This window comes from Pezoporus flaviventris, unplaced genomic scaffold, assembly GCF_033815535.1.
Source record: "Pezoporus flaviventris isolate CSIRO_AGI_PZ_B2104156 unplaced genomic scaffold, CSIRO_AGI_Pfla_v1 ptg000007l, whole genome shotgun sequence".
Lineage (NCBI taxonomy): Eukaryota > Metazoa > Chordata > Aves > Psittaciformes > Psittacidae > Pezoporus > Pezoporus flaviventris.
In genome coordinates this window covers 51,334,628-51,359,537 of record NW_026892555.1, presented here as the reverse complement: position 1 = coordinate 51,359,537, position 24,910 = coordinate 51,334,628, and the positions used below count along the sequence as shown (strand labels likewise).

Here is a 24,910-nt window from a genome sequence, read left to right as displayed (position 1 = left end):
AAAGCAGGGTTCCCAAGATGAAAAGATCTAAGAATTACTCACTATTCCTCTTCTTATTCTTTGTATTATTGTCTTACTATTAAATCACTTTATTATACAATTTGATGGCATGCCATTCTTACTGAGATTAGGGAAGGACCCTGCACATTCCCCATGCAAGAACAGCCAGTGACACTGCTTCCGTACTCTCCTACCTCTACACACATCTCCTCAGCAGGAGGATGTTGGCCTCTTTGCTGCGGCCATTAGGACCTTGTTCTCAGTGGCCTGGCAGGAGGTGGCTGGACTCACTGCCTTTAGCAGCTGGGATAGGTTATAGCTGGTAATAGGAGGGGGTGACTGGGTGTTCAGAGCCCTTTGAAAGTGGGGAAGAAAGGGTACCACTAAACCTAGGTGCTGTCAGTGTGAGGGACGTGGAAGTGCATGAAGGTGGAGACATATACCAGGCATGGGCAATAGCCCAAGGATTAAAACCCCTCTGTGTTATGGGACTTACTGCTGTGGGAGCAGAGTAGGAATTCAGTTTCTCATTTTCTTCTGCTCAGACTTTTTTTGCACCCAAACTGTCCTAAAGTGCCTGCTTCTCCCCAGAACCTGCCCTCCTCTTTGGTGAGCACTGAAGTCCGGGCAACTTCTGAGGTCAGCAGAACTTGTACCATGCAGCAGGCTAACCCTTGAGGGACCTAATACACCCAGGGGCAGCTTATGCAGTGCTTTTGCTGGCCTGGCAGAAAGGATTAAATCCACTTCTGCCTTTTCTCTACTCTGTAACAGTTCTGTGTAGTCTCCTGGAGCAGCTGTTTCCCAGGTTCATCCAAAAGAGCAGATTCTCTTTAATACTCCTGGAAGCATTTGTCATCTAAGAGCCAAGCTGTCATAACATACATTCCAAGTTACAGCTGGAAATTACTTTCACGATTAGAAAGGGCAAAGACTTTTGCTGCTGAAGCCGAGTGTTAGGCTACCAGCTGAGGAACACCAAGAGGGACCTGGAAGATGCCCTTGCATATACCTCTTTCCTTGGGTTGCATTTCCAGTCCGTCAAGCTGTGGAGGTGGTGCCTCCGCAGAGAAGAAGTTGTGCGCAGGTTGTGCTCTGAAGGGGCTTTTGCTTTGAATTTACTCCTCTCTTTGGTCTGTCACAGCTCAGATTTTGGAACTTCTGGACCTACTTCTCCGAGGGAGAGAGAAAAGCACTTGAAAGGTTCTGGGGAACAACTGAAGAGTTATCTAAACCAAGTTTTAGTAGAGGCTGAATGTTTATTAGAGGCAGACCAGCAGTTTATTGTATTGTTTTTTTTCCTTTGATTACAAGTGATAATTATTTCCAGAATGCTTTTTCAGAACACTTTGGTAGTGCTCATGAGATAATGGGACAGAAAGGAAGACTGGGTAACAGGTGTGTGCAAAAGAGCCCAACAAAAATCAGCTAAAAATTAGAGACCCTTTGTTGTACAATATAGCTATTGATAAAAAAAAAATTACTTTGCCATTAAATGTAGTTCTGGGTGGGATTAGTAACTGGTTTTATCAGTGTGCCTTCTTCTGGAAACTATTTCAAATTCCCTATCCCAATTCCAGCACAAATTGTGTTAATGTATTGTGTCTCTGGTGTTCGCAGTGTAGAAACCACAGAACCATAGAATGGTTTGGGTTGGAAGTCACCTTAAAGTTCACCCAGTTCCAACTCTTCTGTCATGGGCAGGGACACAATCCACTAGACCAGGTTGCTCAAAGCCCTCTCCAACCTGGCCTGAACACTACTAGGGATGGGGCAGCCACAGCTTCTCTGGGCAACCTGTGCCAGTGCCTCACCACTGGAATTTTTCCCCCAGTATGCCCTGGTATCTGGTCAGGAGAAATGATCATTTGAGAGTGGGATGGGTGGTAAGGTGGGATAGTGGAATGTGAAGTTATTGAATACTATGGATGAGGAAAAGCCCGGCACTGCTGACAGCTATGGGTGCCCCCACTGCCCTCTGGGGTCAGGAGGTGACCTCATGCTCCTGAGGGGCCTGAAGGGAACCTGCCATTAACACAATAGTTCAGCCTTAAGCACAGCAACACAGACAAAAGCTGAAAAAACATATTTGGTGTTCACTTGGAGTTTACTTAGGCGCAGGACAGCAGAGCGGATCCATTCAGACTCTGTGTAATTGGGCTTTCTCTAGTTTTAATTTTCCCAAATCTTCTTTTTTGCCAAAGGCAATGTTTTTATCCATAGGTTGCTATCCACAGATGGCTAGATTAACATACTCACTTTGTGCTACATCATCCTAAATATCAGGATTTTCCATTCCTTTGTAAATGAAACATTAAACCCTTTCCTAATTCATGAAAACTGGTGAGAGAGAAAACAAGATTTTAAGAAGTTCCCTATAACTGCTTGAGTATTCTCTGCATATTTACAAATAGCTTTTTTCTTGTCTTAGCAGTGCTCAGTTCCTGTTTATACAGATGGTTTTGGGGGACTGTATAAACATGCATGAAAGTGCAGCACCCTAAAATACTTCCATTCTCACACATACTTCTTAACTCAAGATCTTGATTCAAGATCTTACCTGTACCACGGCGTTCCATTTTTTCATTGGATTAGTTTGTCACAGACTAAGAAATTTCTAATATTCAATTTGTAATACCCAGCGCACTCACTTGGTGTAAATGTGGAGTTATACTTGATTAAGAAGCTGAGATTCTCATCTAATGTCATAATCATTCATTAGAAACACAGGTTAGGAAAGAATTATATTAATAGTGCCATGTCTTGAACCAGGGGACATTATGATTGCCTGATACTTTGTAATTCCTAGCAATGAATTGTGGAAAAGGGACCACAGTAACCATCTTCTCCAAGAAGGTATGTACTCAGATGAAATTTGAGAAGAATCTGTTTTCTTAGGGAATGATTATAATGAACACTGAAAAACAGTGATGTAGTCCTGCAGAGTAATTCAACGTATATATTTGAGTTACAAGTTGTACACAGAGCTGTTTAGTTAAACTGTAATAATTGAGTCAGATGATAAAGTCCAGAGCTGGATCTCAAGATTTGTTCTCTAGCTCTGAATGGAATGGAATATTCTGATGGGGATAAATGCATGTAATAATAAACTGGTACTTATCACTGCATGGATGTCAGACAGCACTCTTCAGCATGCTGCAATTTGAAGAAATGGTTAAATGCTGTTATAAAGCTGGAAGCTGGCAGGATTTTATGTTGCACAGATGCTCCTTCTTTGCCTTTCCTTTGTACTTGGCTCCCAACTGGTACTTGTAATCCTGCACAGAGGATTCCTTAACCTGACCTCTATGATTTTAGAACAAATGACACTCTGGCTCTTGAAATTTGTTGACTTTTCCCTCCACAGATGTTTTGCTTTCCTCCTCCTTGCCTGTCCTGAAATTTAAGAAGTGCCTGGTGTGAGCAAACGACAGATCTGTTGGAAGGTACAGATGTGGAGTGTTATTTATTTGCAGTCTCGAAGGCCTTTGATAAGGTTTTACGGCAGAAATTACTCATTTTTTATCTTCTTAACCCACAGTTTTTTCCTGTTTGCCTGTGTTTTGAATATAAATTGCTATGCCTTCTCATAGGGTTATGTGATAAGAAATACCTTTATTTTATGAGTATGGAATTTTTTTATTATTTCCCTGAATTTGTTTACTCCAATCCATAAAAGCAACCAGCCAACCAAGCTGAAGTTTGAACTCGGCAAGCAGCTGCCTCAGATTTGAAGAACATACTTGCAGCTTAACTCTGCTCATGCAACTCACACCTACTATTGTATTTTAAAGCACAGTTTCACATGCAATTCCATGCAGAGAAGCACGTTTTCCTAAAAAATAAGCAGTGTGCCTTGTAAGCAGGGATTCGCATTTGAGAGACACTTCTGACTGAAATTCCCTCATCTCAACCAATTTATTTTGGTTCTTTTCCAAGGAAAACCACGTTCCTTGCTGCTACCTACTTGAAATATTCGTTAAGGAGCATTGTAGATACAAGCTCTGCAACCTGACAAACCTTGAAACAGGAAAGCCCAATGGGGATGCGCTTTCCTGAGGTATTAAAGAAACGTTTTGAGGAATTTCTACAACCCGTTTGTCATAGTTTAAGCTAGTTTCAAGAGGTAGCTGAGCATTAAAAAGGTGGAAAGGCTTCCTGCAGGACAAAAGTAGTCAACCTCTTAGGTTACCTATCAAGGAGGGAACTCGTTTCATTTACAAACACGGCTGATTTGCTGTGTTTATATGGAGCGGAAGCTCGAAAAACATCAGCACGGGCATGAAGTTTCAAAGTTGGGGATAACAAATGCCCAAGGAAAGCCTCAGAAGCCTATATTCTTTAAAGCACATGAAAATATCAGCCGCACAGGAAAGCTGCGTGCTGAATCAGCTCAGTAACGCTTTCTCTCCCCACGCACTTTTACCTTGTTATCTCGGACACTCACCTTTCCCTTCTCCCTTTCAAGTCTCAGTTCATTAATTACACCTTCCCAGAACGTTTTAAGACACTGGAGTGGGGGCTCGCCGCACGCTGCGCATCAACCGCAACGCGCGGCCGGGCCCGCCGGGGCTTCGCGGGCGGTTTCGCGAGAACGGACACGTGTGACTGAGGTCCCCAGGCGTAAGTGTGCGAGGGGGGTGTGTGCTTGCGACCGAGCCCCGGCGGTGCGGACGCGGGGCGGGGCGGGCGGCCAGGCTATAAGGCGGGCGCGCTCGGCGGGGCGGGCAGCATCTCTCCCGGCGGCAGCGGTAACGATGGGCAGCGGCGATGGGCGGTTGCTGGCGGTGCTGGCGGTGGCTTCACTGCTCTGGGTGTCGGGGCAGGGCCAGCCCCGAGGTGAGCGGGCGGGAGTGCGCGGCTCTCGGGGTACTTAGTGCCGTGCCGTGCGGTGCAGTGCAATGCAATGGAGTGCAGTGCAGTGCCGTGCCGTGCCGTGCCGTGCGTGCGGAGTTTGCCTGCAGTCCCGAGGCAGGCTTTCGTCCCCGCGGGGCAGGGGGAGCCTTGGCGGCGTGTCCTGGGCAGAGCCGGTACGGGTGGCTGTACTGTGCGGCCAGGGGAGACCCACGAGAGGAGGCGGGCTTGGGTCCGGCGGTGCTGGCCGCCTCGCTGCCACGCTCTTTCCCCTCCTTCATCCCTCCTCTCCCACTATCTCCTCACTTCGCAGCCGCCCTCCCCCCCTTCCTGGAGCCCTTTCTTCTCCCTCGGCGGCGGGGGCCACTGCGCCCTGCCGCCTCCGGGGCCGCCCACTCCCTTTGTGGGAGCCGAGGGCGGCTGTGGAGCAGCAGGAACCCGGGGAAGGGGCGGCCGGGCGGGGGACTGGCGGCAGGACCTGTTCCCCACAGCAGCGCGCCCCAACCAGGCGGACCCCTCAGCACAGCCCCTGTCCTGGCGGGAGACGGGGCCGCAGACGCGGGGATCTCGCTCAGGGGAGGGAGAGGGCAGGCAGGCACGAAGGAAACCTCACGTCTGCCGCTAATGTAACGCAGATCAAGCTTTGTTGGAAGGAGTGAGAGGATCAAAACCACTTTACAAGTATGAGGCAGGGGTAGCGTGAGGATACGATGGCGATAATTCACGAAAGTTTTCTCTTCTTTTGCACGTGGGGCTCGGCGGTGCATTGCCTCCGGGATGCCTGAGCGCTCTACGGAAAGGTCTTGGTTTGCGAATAACTTCATCGGAGGCATCCTCTTTGTTCAGAGCGCAGTAGCCTGTGTTTTCTTACCGAGACTGAAGGCAGGGAGCAACAGCAGTTCGCTCGCTGTTCCTGGGTCAACAGTAGTTGACTTCGGTATGCTCGGTTAGGAGAAGAAGCGCTGGTAGGCACCAGATGCTTTTACCTTTGGCTTGATTCAGCTCCTGCTGGAGTCAACATCAGAATTTCTGCTGATCTCTACTCCCTGCACACTACTCCCCAGCTGCATTTGTTCTCTCTTAAAAAAAGAGTGTGGAAAATGGTCGGAAAGCATATGTTGTGCAGATGCATGACTTAGATTTCTTTATGGTGAAGTGTGGTGGTCAAGATGGATACAGTGTGGGAGATTAGCATCTGGAAGGTTACACACTGCAGTGTGTTCATTAGTATCATTGTGTGTACAAACCATCATTGTCCAGGTAAGGATACAAAATCAAGCCCAAGTAAATTCCAGAGTCTCTATATTTCAGCTGGTAAATACATACACCTTGGTTATGAAAATTCAATCTTAGAAACAAATGAAAAGCCAGACAAAATGATTAACAAGTTTTCACTTTTTTTTTGTAAGGTACTATTATGCACATCAAAATAACTTTCACTATTAACTCATATTTGAATATGCATGTTAGCACAGTTTTAAGAGGTAGGAATTTTCTTAAAGCTGGTCAAATACAATTAAGAAGAGTCCATACCTTTTTTGTAGAAATTTAGTGATCTTCTGCAGCTTTTGCAAATAGTTTAGTGCTGTTATTCCAGCTTTTATATAGCAGGTCACATTGTTAGAGGCATCCTGATAAAATGCACATTTTTATATTAGTGATGGAAGGTGCCAGTATCTTTGATTGCTCCTAAGCCACCAACCTGGGGCTATTTAAATTCATAATTACATTTTTGGAGTTGAAAGATCAGGTCAGGAGACCATTATTCCCATTTGATTAGGTTGACAGAATTTTTTCTTTCTCAGCATGAGAGCACAGATCATCCAAGGAAGCAGTGAGTATCAAACCCTGCTGGTGGATAATTGCTTTGCAGAGACCAGAATTCAAGATAACTGATCCTAAAACAATGTGAAGAATGCAATGCAGATTAGAATAGCCCTGTTGCTTTTGCAGAAAGTAAACAACTGAAGTTCAAACTTGTAAGCATTGTAGTGATGTGAAAATACAGTTTGTGGTGAGGCTGGAAAAATTTCTCAGAGCCGTTGTGAGAACATTGGAGAAGTTTTGGGGAAAGGCATATTGGCATGACCATGGAGAGTACCTTGATAGCACTTCCAGTATTTCTTGGGATTTTTTGCCCTGTCAGTAGAAGAGGAAATGAGTGTACAATGGTTGCAAGAGTCTGTTAGAAAGTGCTGAAGTTCAGTCTAAGAAAGAGAATTGCAGAATAGTAGTTACTACACTGAACAGCTCTGAAGATTAATAGTTGGTTCTTACAGCCTAAAGATTAGTATCTACATACCTGTAAAATGTAGTTGGTGTTTTAATTACAGGTGTTTTGTTAAAGTGTCCTCATCATGTTGAAAAGTTGAGTTTGTATTTTCAGTTATGTCTTTTGTTTCCACTTACTAACTTTTCCTGAAGCATTTATACTATGGTTTGGATCTAGATGAGAGTAATTTTACAACCTCAGAAGCAAATAGCCATTTCAGAGGCTTATGTGCAGCTTTGCTCTGCTGGAATGCATTCTTAATTACACTGGAGGTAACAGTTACACAGCCCTACATAGTAGAAAGGGAAATCAGTTAATGGTTTTGAACACTATTGCCTATATGTCATAAATTTCATTCTGTCCCTGTCAGGTGATTTTTCTGTAATTAAGAAAAACATCCTGCTACTGTAAATGTGTAGTAAGGGTAACTTTCAAGGCTGTAGTTTTAGACTAAATATTTCCTCAGCTGCACTCATCTCAGCTTATTTTTGTTAACTGGTGTGCTGTACTATCCTGCTCAGTTATTCCTGCCTGGAGGTTTGGAAACAATAGACTTTAAGTGCTGATGCTGAGGGAATTGAATGGCCTCAAGAAGGTGACTCAGGTGTTTCATCTGGGCAGAGCTGGACACATGTATTTATCATACTTCTCATCACTTGGGTTTCAAACCTACCTTACTTACAGAATCTGGTTTGGTAATTTAAGTATGCTTAGGCTATGACTAATGCAAAAATTATGACATTATAGTCAGCAGAAACATTTTTTGATGAAACAAGTGATATGGTTTGCATGTAAATCAGATTGTTGGAGCACTTGCCGAGGAAGTGGGAGATTTAGGTTAATCTCCTTAGTTTGAGAGAGTTTGAACCCACATCTCCAATTTCTGAATATACTACCAAGTTGGTGTAACACGTAATGCAGGGGAGGAGGAAGTGTGTATGAAATCTCTCCAAACTGAGCTACTGTGCAGCCAAGAATGCAAATCTAATGTGTGCAGAGAATGGGCAAGAAAAAACCTGATGTTGTAGTTGAATCATTAGGGCACTAAAAGGATGGAAGGAGAATCCAATTGCAGGCCTTACTTTCTTTTGTTTACTTGCTGCAAGCAGTAATCAATCGGGTGTCTGAATTCAGGATAAGAACTTTTTTTGTTGTACCTGTGTCTGCTGTATTTTTACTGGGACACTCAAGCCTGGCACCACTCAGCAGGATCCCACCTGGTGGAGAAAGACTTTTTAGTGCCTAATTGAGGATGGCAAATTGGTTCCTCAGAGGTGATGTGCCTAGGCAGGTAGATCTTGGTTTGTCTTGCTACAGCCTTATACAGTCAAAGGTGTTCTGTACATTGATATGGTTTCCTCTGACACTTCCAAAACTGAGAGTCAGACTTCCAGAGTGTATTTGGATGGCCATAAAACTCTGAAGAAAGTCTTCTTCCACTTTCAAGATAAGCTGGATTTTGCATTCCTAAATGCTTTTTGTATAAGATGAAAAAAAAATGCCGTAGGTACTTTACGGTATTGCAGGTTTGTGTATGGTAATGGCCTGAATAGAGCTTGTTTCCATCAGTCTTAAATACCATTTTTTCATGAAATCTGCAGCAGAAACATGAAGTACCTTGAGACTTGTAGGAAACTTCAAGGCAGTGCTGTTTGCAACTGCAGCGTGAAGCAGGAGTTAAAAATATGATGGGAGTCTGAGGCAGAATCACTTAATATTGTGGTAAGCCAAAACCTTTTATTTTTGGCAAAATTGGGCAGAATGGTATACTTGGCTTAAGTTCTCAATTTTTCCCTCTGTCAGAAACCTCAGGTACAGTGAACCTCTACACCCCTTGTGTCTTCATGCCGGTTAAGCAGTAGAACCACAAGATATTTATTAACTGTCCACGCTCTATTTAACCTGTTAGATTATGTGATAAGTTCCATATCCACACACACAAAGGAGCACAGAGAAACAAGGTGGGGCAACCTAGTAATGAGCCTACAGAAATGAGCTACTGGAGGGAACAGGAGATCCAAGGCAACTGCTGGCTAGACCACGGGATCTAGGAGCCAACCAAGAGACCCATCTGCATGTTTGTGTCTGCCTCAGATAACTGGAGATTGGAAGATCCAGGGCCAGCTGTGTGGCAGACTGAACATACAGGCCAGTAACTAGAGGGATCCATAGTGAGTGTGTTTTGGTGTGTTGGGTGTGATGAGGTGATGGTGTTGTGTATGAGGAAGTCTATGAACCAGTGGCTGGAGTGTGGCTACAGGCATCAGGGGCTTACATACGCAGGTGTCAGCAACTGGAGAGACCCTAGCATCTAGGAAGGGGCAGTTACTGGCCAGACTGAGAGTCCAAGTCAGGCTACTGAAGGAATCTGCACTGCATATATATCTTTACATGAATATATGTTTTCTGCTTTCCTTCATCCTGATCAGGGGGAGCAGTGAACAGGATGAGACTTGGTGGTTGCATTCATGTGTTTCTGTTCTGTCTTTGTTGATCTTTGTGACTGGGCATATGTATATGCATATATGTGTTGCATTATGTGTGTCGGGCTATGTGTGTGCCTTCTGGGAATACATTCTCAGCCTTACTACTGGCTGGATCTAGGAGCATGTAGCTGCAGCATCTGCCTCTCTGTTGGGCTACGGAACTTTGCACGCCACAGCAAAACCTTGTAGAAGAAGAGATGTAATTCTGGAGTTATGTTTTCTCTGATGCATTTTAGCTGCTGAGGCCTTTGTGTAGCTGACTTCATTCTACATAGTACTCTACAGAAATCAATTTTAGATGAGCTGTCTGTGAAGTCGCCTCCAAGGCCACGTTGCACATCCCCAGGAATGCTGATTTTTGGGGTACCATTGCGTAGAAATGATAAGGTTCCCTAAATTCATAGAAAGCAACACAAATATTTTCAAACTTTTATTAACTAGAAATGGAGCTCAATTGTATTAAAAGGAATCTCTAGTGTAAAAAGAATAATGTAAAAGGTAATCTGAAGAAGGTGCACACTTTGCTAACTGGGGTCGGACTTGAGGATGGGAGAGAGGAATAAAGAACAAGGAGGAAATTCAGTTTTTCTGATGATCTGCAGGGAACATCTTGGACATTCTGTGGGGAAAACATTGCTCTTAGCCTTGATTAGAAAGTCCTATATTTAAAAGCTGCTTTGACTCCTCCACCACCCCCCCCCCTTATTTAAAAGAAAGCATCAGCAAGCCACAGACTATTTCTTCTTTTCTCAGAGTACAAAGGTATGTGACAGAAAAATCCCATGAAAGCATTCTAAGTAGACTGAAGATTAAGATAAAAATAAAAATTTGTCATAAATATTTTCTCTATTCCCTGAGGGCCTAGAAAATGCATCTCTGGAAATTCAGGACTATCAGTGTGTGTTGATCAGTTGTTGGTATTTACAGCAGTTTCACACAGGATCTTCAGGTGGAGTTTGCTGCCTTCTCCTAGATGTACTTTTTCTGTACTTCAGGTATCCCTTTCTGACCAAACAGAGGAATGGTGTGTTGGAGAAGTTTTGCAAGATGAGATTGGTTAGGTCAGCTTGCAGGAATTGTGATTTGTTAATTGGCATAAACCTTATATGCACATCAATCAAACTTTGCATTTATATATGTTTTTAGGTAGTTGAATGATATCTCAGAGGCTGTGTAAGTGCCTCTGGGAACTAGGATATAGGTACAGCTCTCTCTGACTTTTGACATTTGAGGCAACTGCTTCATTTGCTTGTGGGTCAGAGGAAAAGGTTAGGTATAGCTGTACTCTTTTTTTTTTTTTAGTTACTTCTGCTATTTAAGGGCTTTAATGATTTCTCAGTCATTCTGTGTTTTTTATAGGGGAAAAAACCTGCTTTTTTCCCTGAGATGTAATAATTTTATGCCCTTTTTTTTTTAAGTATTAAAAGCTGTATTCATCACAATTTTACAGGGAAACTAGAGGACTTATTTTGTAGATACAGTACCTATAAATAACACTCTAAAAATTAGAAAGCATAGAAGTGTAAGCCTAAAAAACACTTTCAAAGTGTAAGCCTTCAGTATCCTCATTACAAAGATGGGTAGATGCACATAATTAGACTTCCCCTCCTGATTGTGAAACAGCTGTTACCATTCCTGAGTTTTCCCTTGTGTTCCTGGCAGAGCAAAATGGACTTACAGGATTCTTTGGTTTTACCCCAAAACGTGATTATTTTTCTTTATTTTTTTAATTCTGTTTTAAGGTCTCCCTGGAAAATCACTGTGAGCATGTGAGCTCAGAAGGCTGTTGGAAGGGTGTGGAATACATGGCAGTCTCACCCACTGCCCTTTCCACAAGTGGTCCAACCTTGCAGGCTGTGTAAAGCGGCAGTTAGCAGGGATTGATGGACTGAGTTGTTTCGTCTTGTCTTTTCTGGGCTTTTCCTAAGAGGCAAAGCCATGAAGATCCCACTGCTGCTTTGTGTAGGCAGAGTAGATTTCAGCCTTCAGCAATTCTTTCTGTTTTATCATCTTTAACTTGTTAGCTTTTGATGATTTTTTTCTTAACTGTCATTTAATACGGTATCAACTCCACCAGAGATATTCCCTAACCAATTCTTTTAGGTTAAAGTTTCAGATTTGAAAGCTGTTTTGCAAACAGAATGTAATTCCTTTCTGTGAGCTCACTTACTGAGCAGTGAGATCCAGCCATTCTCTTAATTCCCGCATGAAAATAAAGGTTAAAAAGCTGTTTAAGAAATTGTCTTCCCAAAGTGGAAACTTTATATTTCCCTTTGATCTTCCTACATTTTTTACTGCTGTTTTGCTCCAAAATGACCATAAAGATAGGTCCATGTCCACTGCTTCTTTTATCATATAAGCTTTTATTTGCTGAAAGGCTGAGAGGACAGTTCACAAAACCAATTTCTATAGCTTTGATTTGATCACCAGATTTTCTTGTGGATCTGATGAAGCAGAAGTTTTCAGTAGCAGATTACTAGCTCTTCACAAATCAGTGGCACAAGTCATAATAAACCTTGGAATTCAACCATTGAACATAAATGCAGACTGGTGCTTGCTTAGGTTCATGTTGATAGTTTATTCAGTTCTCCGAAAGTACAACTGGCATTTTACCTTCTGTCACAAAACTCATCTGATCAAAGAAGCGTGTAAAGAAATGTTTGTGTGGGACAGAGAGAAGAAAACCTAGTAGTGACTGGTGCTTCCAGTGCAGTTTGATTTTTGGCTGAGTGCTGCCCTTCCAGGGAGTCTGGAGGAGGGTCTAGGTTGTCCCCCTCACTTTGTATCCATGGGTGCCAGCAGAATGAGCTCTGCAGCCATGGCACGAAGTGGTGGGCAGGCTGGATGCCTGGGAAGATGTCAAGCTGGGGAGCCTGGCTGCACCTAGTGCTCCTCCTGGCCAGTCACTGCTGACTTCTCAGGGCTATTCCAGGTCCATCAGGGCATATCTAGACAGTGATTGAGTCCATTTGAGTCTAGCACCAGCAGTAGGCTTGTGCTTGAAAAACTGATTAATCAAATTATGCCCTCCCCATTTCTGGTTGTTGCTTTACAGAAGTGAGAAAACCAGCTCCTGAAGGTACTTTGCTGCTAATAAAACTGCCTAAGGAAGTCCAGTGTGTTTTCTTGTCTAGTTTTCTCTTATAAACATAGAGGCAATTTCTCATTCAAATGCATGAATAGCTAATATATGTTTTGTTATTCTCCATGCCACACCATTCATTTATTTCACTTGCCTTTGCAGTGCTGCCTTTTGTGTCCTATCTTGCACTGTTGTAAGAGGGAACAGCAAGATAGGCTTGTAAGTGTGTGCTAATGCCTCTGATGATTAGATTGTTTCTATTTTATTGGCTGAGAAGGGCTAGATAACAGAAACTTTAAGTGAAATTCCTTTCAGTAGTCAGGATCTGTGGAAACCCTGGTTTAAATTAGGGTTGTGAAATGCATACTGTTGAAATTTTTAGGATTCCTTTTATTTACTCTAACTTGAAAAGCCTCTAAAATATGCACTCAATTACTTTATTAGGAAACACCCTTTAAAATATTCTGAAGAGATAAAAATTTGGATGGGAAAATGAATGCTCAGATAAACTCCACTCACTCTGGGAGAATTGCTGTAAATTTAAATTTATCTACCAACAATTGTACAGTTATTCCTTCAGTAGTTGCTAACTAATGCATTGGTTTGGCAAGGACCTTATTTAATTGCCCGACTAGTCCAATTTGCTTTTATGGGGTAATATATCTCATTTACAGAACTAAGAAAAACATTTTTGCAAATAGAAAGCAAATCTAACATAAACCAACCCAACCAAACAAAACCAACCAACTCTGAGTATTTTTAAGGTTTTTTTTGGATATTAATGATTAATCTGACTAAAAGTTGATCAGAATTTTAGGAGCCATAATTTTTTTTGCTAGTGTAAAAATGTGAGCTTGTTACTGAAATGGTCTTTAGAAGTAAGCAGAATTTTAAGCTGAAACTTACAGGAATAAGGCCTTGCAATCCTTATCCCAATTTAGCTTCCTTGAAGAAGGTTTACAGTGTGTCTGCCAACATTGTACAGAGCAAGTTTATGATAGCTAAAGGCTTGCAGCAGATGCTAATACTAGAGTCAAATGGATGACCGCTCTTGGCTTGAGTGGTTACCCAAGGGACAGCTTAGTTGCTATCATTTTTGATAATACTGTAATGGGGACATTTCTAATTGAAGTGATTCTGCAGAGTACAGCACAGGTTTTCTGTGAGGTGGAGGAGGCTGCTCTTTGCAAACAATAAGGGGATGTATGTAGCAGGGCAGGGAAATTCAAGATTAATTGCATGATGACTAAGGGAGAATAGATCTTGCCAATGTGATGAGTGATGGTATATGGTGTGAAGGCAGCAATGAAGCAGTAGGTACAAAGCATGACTGCTAGTGGACAACTGTACTCAGTGCGTATCTTAATATGGGTCAGAGGTTGCCACACTGATCTTTAGCTCCAGGGACATATCAAAATTGCTCAGACTTTTTACTGTGGATTCTTGGTGTAAGGATCTGCTGTTTCTGTGCTGCCATGGCTAATAGTGGTAATGGACAAATCAAAGTTTGAGTATCTCTGGTAAGCTGAAAATCCTGCTGTAGTGATAGGGAAAGAAGGGGCTTCTCAGTGGTTCAGTGGCATGGAAGATGTCAGGATATTTGTCCCAAAGAAGTACTTCTGTGTACCACAAAGCACCAACTGATGATACAATCGCTCTCTAGCTTGAGCAGTCTTCCTCAGCTTTTCTATTCTTAAGGACAACAAGAAGCAAGGTGCCCAATCTGCAGCCCTACCTATATGATCACTGCATTTCCCACAGTAATCAGCAAAAATATGTGTTTCAGGGTAGGACCTAAAATATGCTTTGCAACTTCTTTTAGTGTCAGTGTAGCATTGCTGAATTTTAAATGGTACTGGTACTGCTTGAACACTCAGTTGTGGTCTTCAGGTTTTTAGTATTTTCTATAAAAATTGCCCTTTGGGTTGAAATGCATCATTCTTGTTTTCAGGCCAAAGGCAAAATACTTTCAGGACACTTGATTAAAATTCCATGTAGCTGGCTGAGCTATCGAGCATTGATGGCAGTACAAAAGAGAACTTTTTAAAAAGTTTGCAATTTTGGTTGTTATTTTCCCCTCTATTTTTGTGTCCTTAAAATCACACTTTTTCCAGGATTTAATCTGTGTGACACAAATGCCTTTGATTTTCATGAAGGCATTTACTGTAAAAGCAATAAAATGTGGGTTTGAATGTGGTGAGGGTCTGAAACATAGAAAATGTGCAATAGGTGACTTGCTATTAATATTTTTTAAACAGTTGCAATATGTGCCCTGTACATTTGTTAACCTGTGTGCCTGGAGACCAGCAGATGTAAGTAAAGAAGGCATTGTGATTTAGAGTTTTACTTTGTTGCTTGTACTAAAATACCTAGGAAAAAAAGTAGAAGGATGTGTTTTGTTGTTTTTTTTTTTTGCAAAAAGCAGAATGTGTTCTGCAGCACACTGAACAGCTGGTTATAACTGAAAAAAAACCAAAACCAAAACCCAAGCCCAAAACAAATCCTACAGAAGTTATTTCCCAATTAACTATTTAAATCGGAGATTGCAAAATCTTGTCCATAGAGATAAGGGAATGATAAAGTTTTGCATGCCTTCAGTGCTTCACAGTTGCAAATACTTTCAGTTCCATTTATGCTGGAGGAAATGTGCTTCCTTCTACCCAGGAAGATCTGGCAGTGATACAGATCTTATGTGCCCGGGTAATGGCTTTGTGCCTGCTGGAATGAAAACATTTTTCTTCCATGTCTGAAAAAAACATGTCCTTGTAAACCAGGAGTGCTGGTAGTTCTGAAGTGCTGAAAACTCTTCTACTTGAAATAGCTTTTGTTCATTAATGTAAAAATTCCACTTATTTTAAATGGAAATTTAACTTCATCCAAGGCAGCTGTAGTTCATAATATTAAGATAATGCTTTCATATTGAATGTACTAGTGAAAAAAAAGTGAAATTTTGTTGTTATGTATGGCTGGTGAGTAACAAGCTTAAATGAACTAAGTGAAAAATACATTTCAGAGTTCCTTTGTAGTGTAGCTTCTTTCTGTAATACTTCATTTATGATCACAAGAAGCCAGCTGCCTCAAGGGGTCCTTAATGTTTACATGGGAAAAGAAGTAGTAACATTTTGTCTAGTTGTGAGGGTGAGTCACAGTACAAAAGTGACTGGGACCACTAAACCTTCAAAATTCTTCTCAAGCTCAGGTCTATTAGACTTTGCCAAGTCTAAATACAAATTCAGAATCAGGACAGATCTAATACACACTTGGGTCGTAACTTTCTATTTATTATAATAAATGATTCAGTGTGAAGCCTAAAGCTGCACATTTATGAATGCAAATTTAATTTGGATTAAACACAGACAAGATTTCCATTTACAAGGAAGACTGTTGCCTCAGCTTGAAAACAGGTTATAGGAAAGAAGTGCAGGGTGAGCATCTATTGAGGTAGTCATAGTAAAAGGTGGGAGGGGTGGAAAAAGGCTGCTTCAGACCCAATGTTAGACTAGAAATATTCTGTCTTGTTGATACTAGGGTACACGAATGACAAATGACTGAGGTCCCTAGTCTTGACATGCCAATCACACTACCAGTACTACTGTCACATTGATCTAAGCTAATACTGTGTTTTAGGCTGCATGTTAGCAAAGCTGACAAGACACTGAAGTGTTTAGTAGCTGTGGCTTGTATTTACTTCAGGTTTTAGGTGAAAATTATTCCCAGGATTAAAGGTGACTTCAGGAAAAAAAGCTAGTGTAATGCTAAAAGAAATAACAACCCCCAAAACAACAAACACAGTAATGTAGATTCCTCAGTGTGTGGAAAAGGCTTTTCGTGAACAAGAAAGAACTAATTTCATGGTCTAGCAGGTTTGTTGTTCCCTGGCAGCCTGCCCATCTGTCAACTTTTGCCTCTTTTGCTTTGGTTTAAATGCTGTGACAATTTCTCGGCAGATTCTTGAACAGGCCAACACCATCCAAAAAAACAGTACTTGCAAGATGTGACTTGATGGAAGAAATATTGATTATGCTTTGAAAATGCTTGATAGTGCTCACAAACTGCCCAACTTTTATATCAAAAAGTTTACTGTCTGATGCTGAAAACTAACATGAAAGCTGGTTTTCTTCTCTTTTCCGACTGCCCCTTAGTTGTTCTGTTTGAAAGAAAGCAGCAAGTTACTGCCAATATTGAAGGCATTAGAAATTGCTCTGATAAAACTTTTTGATGTTCTTATTCTTTATCCCTAAGAACTGTAACTTTTTTTTGGCTCAGATCCCTGAAATTTGTGAAGCTCTGAGCCGTACTACTAGAAACCATATTCAGAGCTGTAATGTGAGCTATTAAACCCATTGTAGTTACCAATGTTTTTCTGTTCTTTTAAAACATTCTACTGAAGGCTGTCAAGGAAGAGTTGCACTCCTGTGGGAAACAAGGTAACTCGTTTGTAGGAATCTCAGGATGGGACTGAAAATCAGTTGCTCAAAGTCCTTCAGTGTTAAGTATTTGCATACTGACCCATGACTTTGCATCCTTATCCTCTCTACTTCCAATCTGAGTACATGTGTTGTGAAATAGTCTATATATGTTCTACATCTACATTTTCAAGCTCTGAGCATGAGAGGGACTGAGAAGGTAGGATATTGTAAAGTTTGCATTAGTTAACTTATTAACAGCTTCATAATCTAAAGGATTAGATTTAGTATTAGCAGTCAGTCTAAACTAGTATTTAACTAGTATCTAAACTAGTGGTATTAAAAACCTTAATATTTTGTGTAAGAAAATGTTAAGTTACTATGTAACAGAGGTGACAAGCTTCAGTTTCTTGTACCTTATTTTCTTGCTAAACATTTAATCTGGGGTTTTCTTTACAGACATTTTTCTGTGAGTTTGGGAATTCCATAATTTTAACTCTTCTATCTTTCCATTGGGAAACTTAGCATTTTGCAATTAAGTCTTACTTGGCATGTAATGTTTTCCTCCCTTAGTTTTGTAACGTTTTCCTCGATTACTTTTCCATTGCCTTTTACGTTTAGCATTCTGCTCCTTAGACTATGAAATTTAAAATCCTATTAGGGTTCAGTTTTTCTGTCCCTTTTCTGGAAAAAACATTTTGCCTTGCTCAGATTCTCTGCTACATTCTGGCTAGCAAAGCTAGCTAGTGTTTGAAACTTTCAAGAAATCATGCAAGTTATACCAGACTTTTGCTCTTTAACCCTCATGAACTACATGGAGGAAGCTAGTGGGGGCAGAATAGTACACCTGATGCTCAGTACTGTGAGCAAACTTATGCCTTCTATGTATGCAGTCAGAATTTAACAGAATGTTATTAATTTGCAGTGTTATACTTCTTTCCAATACATTTCTGAGTGCTGGATGTTAATTAGCACATCACCTAGCCCAAGCAGACCACAGTAGGGAAATGCCTGTTGCTGCAGTACCCTGTCACCATTTCTCATTAATAATGCTCATTAATAATGCTGAATGCACATAAGCAGCAGCAGAAAATGTTTGGCAGAGAAACCCTTTGCCATTTGGGTAGAGAAAGGGGAAGGGTTTAGTTTTCTCCAGCTTGTTTGTGCTCTAACAGCTTGCAGGGTTCAAGCAGAATATTTTGGGTCACACTGACCGCTGTAATGGCTTTTTTTTTTTTTGTTCTTTCTTCTGGTCTCCAGTTGGATTATTTAAGTATGATTTCCAAAAGTTTGGCAGAATCAGAGCTGTAAAATAATCAGCAAGTTGTTCTGAAAGGAAGTGTTTATAAGTATTCAGCAAATGGCTGCACAGTAATCTGTTTTACCGATAACCTGAGCTCATCCCAGGGCCTGATGTGGCATATGATTCTCTTTCATGACTGAAAGAGAAGGAGGCTGATAGGTAGGAGGCTGAAAAGGGTGTTTTATTTACCTTGGTGTGCAAAGCAAACTGAACTGTAGTACCTCAAAAAGAAAGCAAAACTTATTCTTGGATGTGTTAACAAAACCGGCAAGAATTTAAGAAATCGGTCTACTCCAGTTGGTGCTGATGAGGTCTGAAGAGCTGCACTGTTGGAGAGATGCAGACTGCCAAGAGTTGAGAAGGATAAGAGATTTAAAAGATCGACTGTGCAAAGATTGAAAGGGTTGTACTGTTGTACTTAGTCTGGAAAAGAGAAAAGGGTGTGTGATAACAGCCTTTCAGGTAATCAAAAGCTGTAATCAAGATAATGAAAGATCATGCATGCAGCAAAGGACTGGTTGCAACACCAGAGTAGACTTGTCAGGGATGCTGAGGAATAACCCTCACTGAAAGCTCTTGAGAATAGACAAACTTAGCATGTTCTCATATGGAAAACTGTTCGAATTAAATAAACGTAATCTTCCCCAGCTAGTGCTTCTATGATTGACTGATTAGTCAGTTTTGCTCTACAGTATGAGAAGAAATAGGAAACAGGTTTTAGGAAAAGATATTGGTCTGTCATGGTGGTGAGGTTTCATTTTAATCGAAGTGGTTTGATCTAAACATAGCAAATTAAAGTTTGCAGGGATTCTGCTAATAAAACTATACCCGTTAGTTAGCTCCTGTAAACTTTGTATTGTGCTAGCAGAAATTCTCCTCTCCACAGGGCTACAGGAAAACAAGCGATAAGTTTCTGAATTAACCTCTAAGAAGTGCCTTTCTACCTAAGCCTATTGTCTAAGTTGTAGCGAAGCTTTCAGCTTTTCAAATGCACCAGTGCTGCAGTTAATGCATGTTTTTAGGCAAGCTTTCCACAAAATGGATTATAAGGCATGTTGAATGTTACACCCCAGATTTCTTGCTGACTAAGAACCAGGAATAAGTGCTTTAATCCCTGCAATTAGAAGTTAGCGATTTCAGCCCTTTTGTCTCAGGGAAATCAGCCTTGATTTTTCATTATAATTACAGGATAGGATTCTGATGAAAGTGTATAGAAAAGTTTAAGGGGCATTTGCTAGTAGAATATAATGAGGGTAATTCTACTGAGCAGGCAGGGAATCTGAACCCAAGCTGGATAGTTCCAGGGCTTTTATTTAGTAAACTCATTTAATTCAAAACTTGAATAAGACAGAAAAACTAAATCAAATCTGTGGTATTGAAAGCTGTCTGAGATTGTTATAAAAAAAATGTGACCTCGACTTCTGGACTATAATACTATTACATACTTTAGACATTCTAATACTCTGTGACATTCTATTACATTTTGTCCTTACCCTTTCTTTTCCAGAAGTGCATCAAACTATTCTGAACAACTGTCACTGTGTCCTCTATAAATGTTTTCAGTAAATGGAGAATTTATTGCTTGTGAGCAGTCTTCAACATTGCCTGCTTGTTATGAACCACTGATTGCTTTAACATTTTTAAAAACGCTAACTTGCAAATGAGAGTAGACCCCTTCAAGTATTTCTGTGTTCCGAGAAATTACACAAAAAGCTTATTGTTACTACACACATCGGCTCTTTATGGTTTTTAAGTCACATCTGCTTCGTTCACTTGCAGATTACTGCTTTATTATGCTCAGCACAGAAAACCCAAAATACTTGGGGAAAAATCAGGCTGTTGCTTTGCTGAATGCCCTTAAGAGCTGCTCACTGAAGTCTAGTTGGGAGTCCTCATTGCATACACTGATGAACAATCCACGAAATATTATGTCATCTTCTGAACTCAGTTCTTTGCTTGCTTCAGATAATCTTTTGCCTTCATTCCCCATCATTTTTGTCTTCTGGTTTCTTAAAAAGAACCTCAACAAACACTACCCTACTTTATTCAGCTTTCAGGTGATATCAGGCAGATTAGCAAATGTGGGTTCAAAGGGAAGCTGTCTTAAATGTGGCCTTCCTGTAAGTTCTGCCATCCTCAATGTGTTAATCAGGATAGCAAAAAGTATTATCTTCTTTATTGAGTTTATTGAACATATTTCCTGGCACAAGGAAGCCTGTGTAAAGCAGAACACTCATAGGTATCCTTCTGTTTGTACAACTGTGTTTGTAACAAAATGAATTTAATCAGCTCTGCCTCTGTTAAGAAAATTGTTGTTCTGGTGACTCTCCATGTGCCACAGTAAAAAGTGAAGAAGTACAGTTTTACCCTGTATATCAGTCACATTGTGAGAATCCATACAGTCAAGCATGGTCAAAACCACAGACAGTGTGTGGATTTTTCCAAAATGCACAAATCCACTTTCTTTGCACCTGAAACAGAACACTTATTAAATAATATTAATTTCCTGAGTGAAAAACACCCCAAACATTAGTCAGCAATGGAACTGGGGTTTCATTCAGATGTAGCTATACAGAGTGCAGCCAAGGGTCCTGAGAGTACTTTTTAAAAAGAAGGAAGGGAATAAATATGTCTAAAAAGCCTTTGATAAATGGCACACAGCTGCATGTAGTTTCCAAGTTTCCATTAGCAATGTGTATGTGCTGTGGCCTAAGCATGGAGAGTGAGTCTAATGTCTTTGAAGTGCTTTGATGCTGCTGTCTGTGGGCAGGCTAGCTGAGCTAGACAAAATGTTCAAGTCTAGGACACATCAGATCCACTGTGCAAATACTATGGAACTGATCTACTCATGTGCAGTAAATCACGTGTATCCAGAATGTATCAACAGATATGCATTGGTCACAATTGGAGTTGCCAGAAGCTTGGAAATGTTACAAATCCTCAAAATTCCTCTCCATAAAAACTTCCGGGGTGCTTGGTAGTCTAGATCTGTAATAAAATCAAAATTTATAAAACTACAAAGAATTAAATTGAGTCTCCAGGGAAGATGATGGTACTTATATCTGCAACAAGGAGCTTGTGAGGACTTCTGCAGACCCTGGTTTCAGGTAGAATAATTTCCAAAGAAGTGTAGGCCACATGATTCATCTGTTATTCTTTCTTAATGTCAAATTAGCATCTATACACTACTTGTTTTCTAGTCTTGGATGGTGTGAGGTTCTCTGGTTTGTGGAAAATGGGTAGCTTAGTAGCATGAATAATCAAGTTAAAGAGTTTTTCTTACAAAGAGCTGGGCAGCAGTTAGAAGTAAGTGAGTTGAATTTGAAAGTTCTTCCAGCTTTTCTCAGGACCACTGTAGCCTCTTCTAAAATGCTGAACGGTTATTCCCAAACAAAGATGGGCTTGATGGTGAAAAGATAAAGTAGCAAGTACTTATGTGCAAAGCTGATTGCAAGGTATTTTAACAAATAGGGTATAGTCAACCAAACTAGATTAGCAAGCTGAGAAGTCTACTACCAAATTCTGTCAAATCCATATGGATCTGTTGGCATCCATACGGAGATCTCTCAAGGCTAGTTCAAAAATATGATTGTCTAATGTTGTAATGGAGCCTGACAGCTCTGCAGTGAAACAGTGAGGAATTTGTATGTAGCACTTGCCTTCCTTTCTGGTGGGAATAAGTGTGATAAATAAAATTCAATCAATCATTTGTGTTTGACTTTAGGTGGCGAACTGTAAACAACTCTGGGCAACCTGTTCCAGTGTCTCATTGAGCTCAAAGAATTTCTTCCTAACATCTGATCTAAATTCCCCCCTCTTTCAGTTTAAATCTATTTCACCTTGTCCTGTTTGTATGTGCCCTTGCAAAAAGTCCCTCTCCAGATTTCTTGTAGGCCCCACTTAGGTATTGGAAGGCTGCGGTAAGGTTTCCCCTGATCCCTCTTTTCTCCAGCATGTCTTTATAGGAGAGATGCTCCAGCCTTCTGATCACCTTATGGCCCTCCTCTAGACTCGCTCAAGCAGGTCCACATCCCTCGTCTCCCCCAGTTAGGATATCATCTATATATTGATATATATGGACACCTGCTGGCACCTCCACAGTGTCGAGGTGCTTAGCTAAAGCTCTGTGGACAGTAGTGGATGAGTATTTATACCCTGCAGGAGTTGGTTAATGGTATACTGCATCCCCTCCCAGGTGAAAGCAAACTGAGGTTTGTGTTCTTCCTTTAGGGAACCATAAAAAGCATATCCAGTGCCTGTTGTTTTTACTTGGATCCTGGGGCAAAACTTTAGTGCAGCTCAGATGGGTTGAAGCGTTCATTCTTCTTATTTCTGTGAGACCCAGAAAACTCATCATGAGATCTTAATGTTGCCATACACTTATTCACTTCATTTTCAGTTGACAAATATATTAGAAGTCAGTGAGATCCTTGATGTTGAGCAGACAAAAGGGCTGAGTCCAGGGTGAATGCTATGGTGACTTGAGCTTGGGGTTTTGGAATGAAGCTTGGGCAGCACATCACTTGTCATCAGCACTTTTTCTTCAGAGCTTTGCTGTTCCTTTGGCAGAAGTCCATTGACTGAAGGTTATTGTAGGCAAATTATGTCCCTGTAACAAATGACTCTGGAAAGAAATGGCAGGGCTGCTGTGTAACATGAGTGAGGTTAATGAATGACCTGGGAAGTAATGGGTAGCTCTGAAGACTAGCTGATAAACCCCTGCATGAAGAGTAGTGAATATTGAATAAGGAAGATTTTTATATCATTAAAGAGTAATGTAAAAAAAGGAAACTTTCTTCAACCACTGAGCTTTATTGTCCATTAGAAAAATGGAGGGCAGCATTTCTACTTTGCTTTCAGCTTTAGGTCTGAAGCAATAGTGCACCCATACTGCATCAGATAAGAGAAGACTGTGGAGAAATCATGTTACTGGCAGAAGAGCCTCACCAAAGTGGCCAATAGGATGTCTTCAGCATCCTCATCTGAATCAGATTTGGGTATAATGAGAACAAGGCATCTGACCAGGTCTGGAAATTAATTCAAAACAAAAAAACTCAAACCAACAAAAAACCAACTCCATCTCCTTTATGTTTTGAGTATAGCAAATTGAAAACACACAGTTATTCATACGCTGGTGCAGAAGGGTTAGTATTTGTCCACATTTTCAATAGCTGAAGTCAAGGTTTAAATAACACTAAAACTTTTCTCCAGGATTTCCAGTATAGTGCAATTACTGGGCAGACAAAGACAATGGAAAGGAATATTTAATGTTGCCTTGTTGAGACAAACACCTAGTTGAGCTGTTGAGATGAGCCCTCTATGTTCAGAGACTTTTTAAGAAAAGAAAAATATTGATAATAAAATCTTATTTGATGCATGTTTTAGATTAATGAAGCAAAATAATTCATACAGCTTTAGTAGTGAAAAGGCATATATTTTCACAAATATGACTGGATTTTTTTTCCACAGTATTCCTTTTAACAGAAGAAAATACTTCACAATTCGCAACAGTAGCAATTCTTGCAGCACTATTAATATGCCATACCAAGGCTCTAGCTTTGATTTCATCCCATTGTGTTTAATCTCTAAAGACAGGACTCTCTTTTCCCACTATAGTTTCACTTTTTTGGAATTGCTTCTGAGTGAAAATGGAGTATCTCTGTTATACCATAAACATGCAAGAAATAAAAGTTTTTAGCTCAGGACAGAAGGCTGGAAACTGATAACGACGTTGCCAAGAAGCTGTCCTTAACTTCTTTCTGTGGCATTCAGTAGTCTTTAAATTTTGTGAGTAGATTTCAAGCCAAAGTACAACTTTATTCCTTTTATAAAATACTAAGGATTCCCGGTCTGGTAGCAGTAATCTTGAAACGCTTAGTCTATTGTTTCATTATTCCAGTGCACAAGAGCACTTTAACTGCAGTGCACTTTAACTACAGTAAAGTGTTTGTATAAAGATTAATAAGTGGCAAGCAAAAAATCCCTTAGACTTTACACAGGCTGCAGAAAAGCCTGGAGCAAAAGTTTAAAGTGCAGTCCTTAAAACTTGTGAGCCCAGAGTGTGTTGTTCGGGGCAGCCGTATTGCTGCTGTGGCGAGCTCCTGTTAAACACCATTTGCTACACTAGCCAAGTGCGTGCTATACAGTTCCTCCTCGCTTCTGGCAGTGGGCCAGTTGTCCTCCTGGTTTTGATCAATGCGAAGAGAAGGTTTAGTAACTGGAAGAGTTAATTTACTAACTCTCGTGTTCTTCAGCAATAAAGCATCCAAAGTTGGAGTGAAATAACAAGGTTATTGCGGTCAGGGTGCCATGAAGACCAGGCGCTCTTTGAGGGCCATGGGGGCTCTCTGTAGGGTCTGTCAAGGCAGCACAACCAGTGCCCATCCCACCACCCCATCCAGGAACAGGACAGTTGGGGTCATTGGGGACAGGTTGTAACGGGGTTGGGATGTGGGCCCCTGGCTGATCCCAGCTTGACAGGATCCATGGCTGGGCTTTGGGGAGCTG

The 24,910-nt window shown here is 41.0% G+C and overlaps 1 protein-coding gene across 1 annotated transcript in view; it reads left to right on the top strand.

The window, feature by feature from the left end:
* Positions 1 to 4,720: 4,720 nt before the first annotated feature.
* Positions 4,721 to 24,910, top strand: part of LAMA1 (laminin subunit alpha 1) — a 101,424-nt gene continuing 81,234 nt past the window's right edge. The window contains exon 1 of the mRNA XM_061448767.1: positions 4,721 to 4,839. Within this exon, the coding sequence (XP_061304751.1) occupies positions 4,758 to 4,839 (82 nt within the window). The 5' untranslated portion in view covers positions 4,721 to 4,757. The remainder of the gene's footprint in view (positions 4,840 to 24,910) is intronic.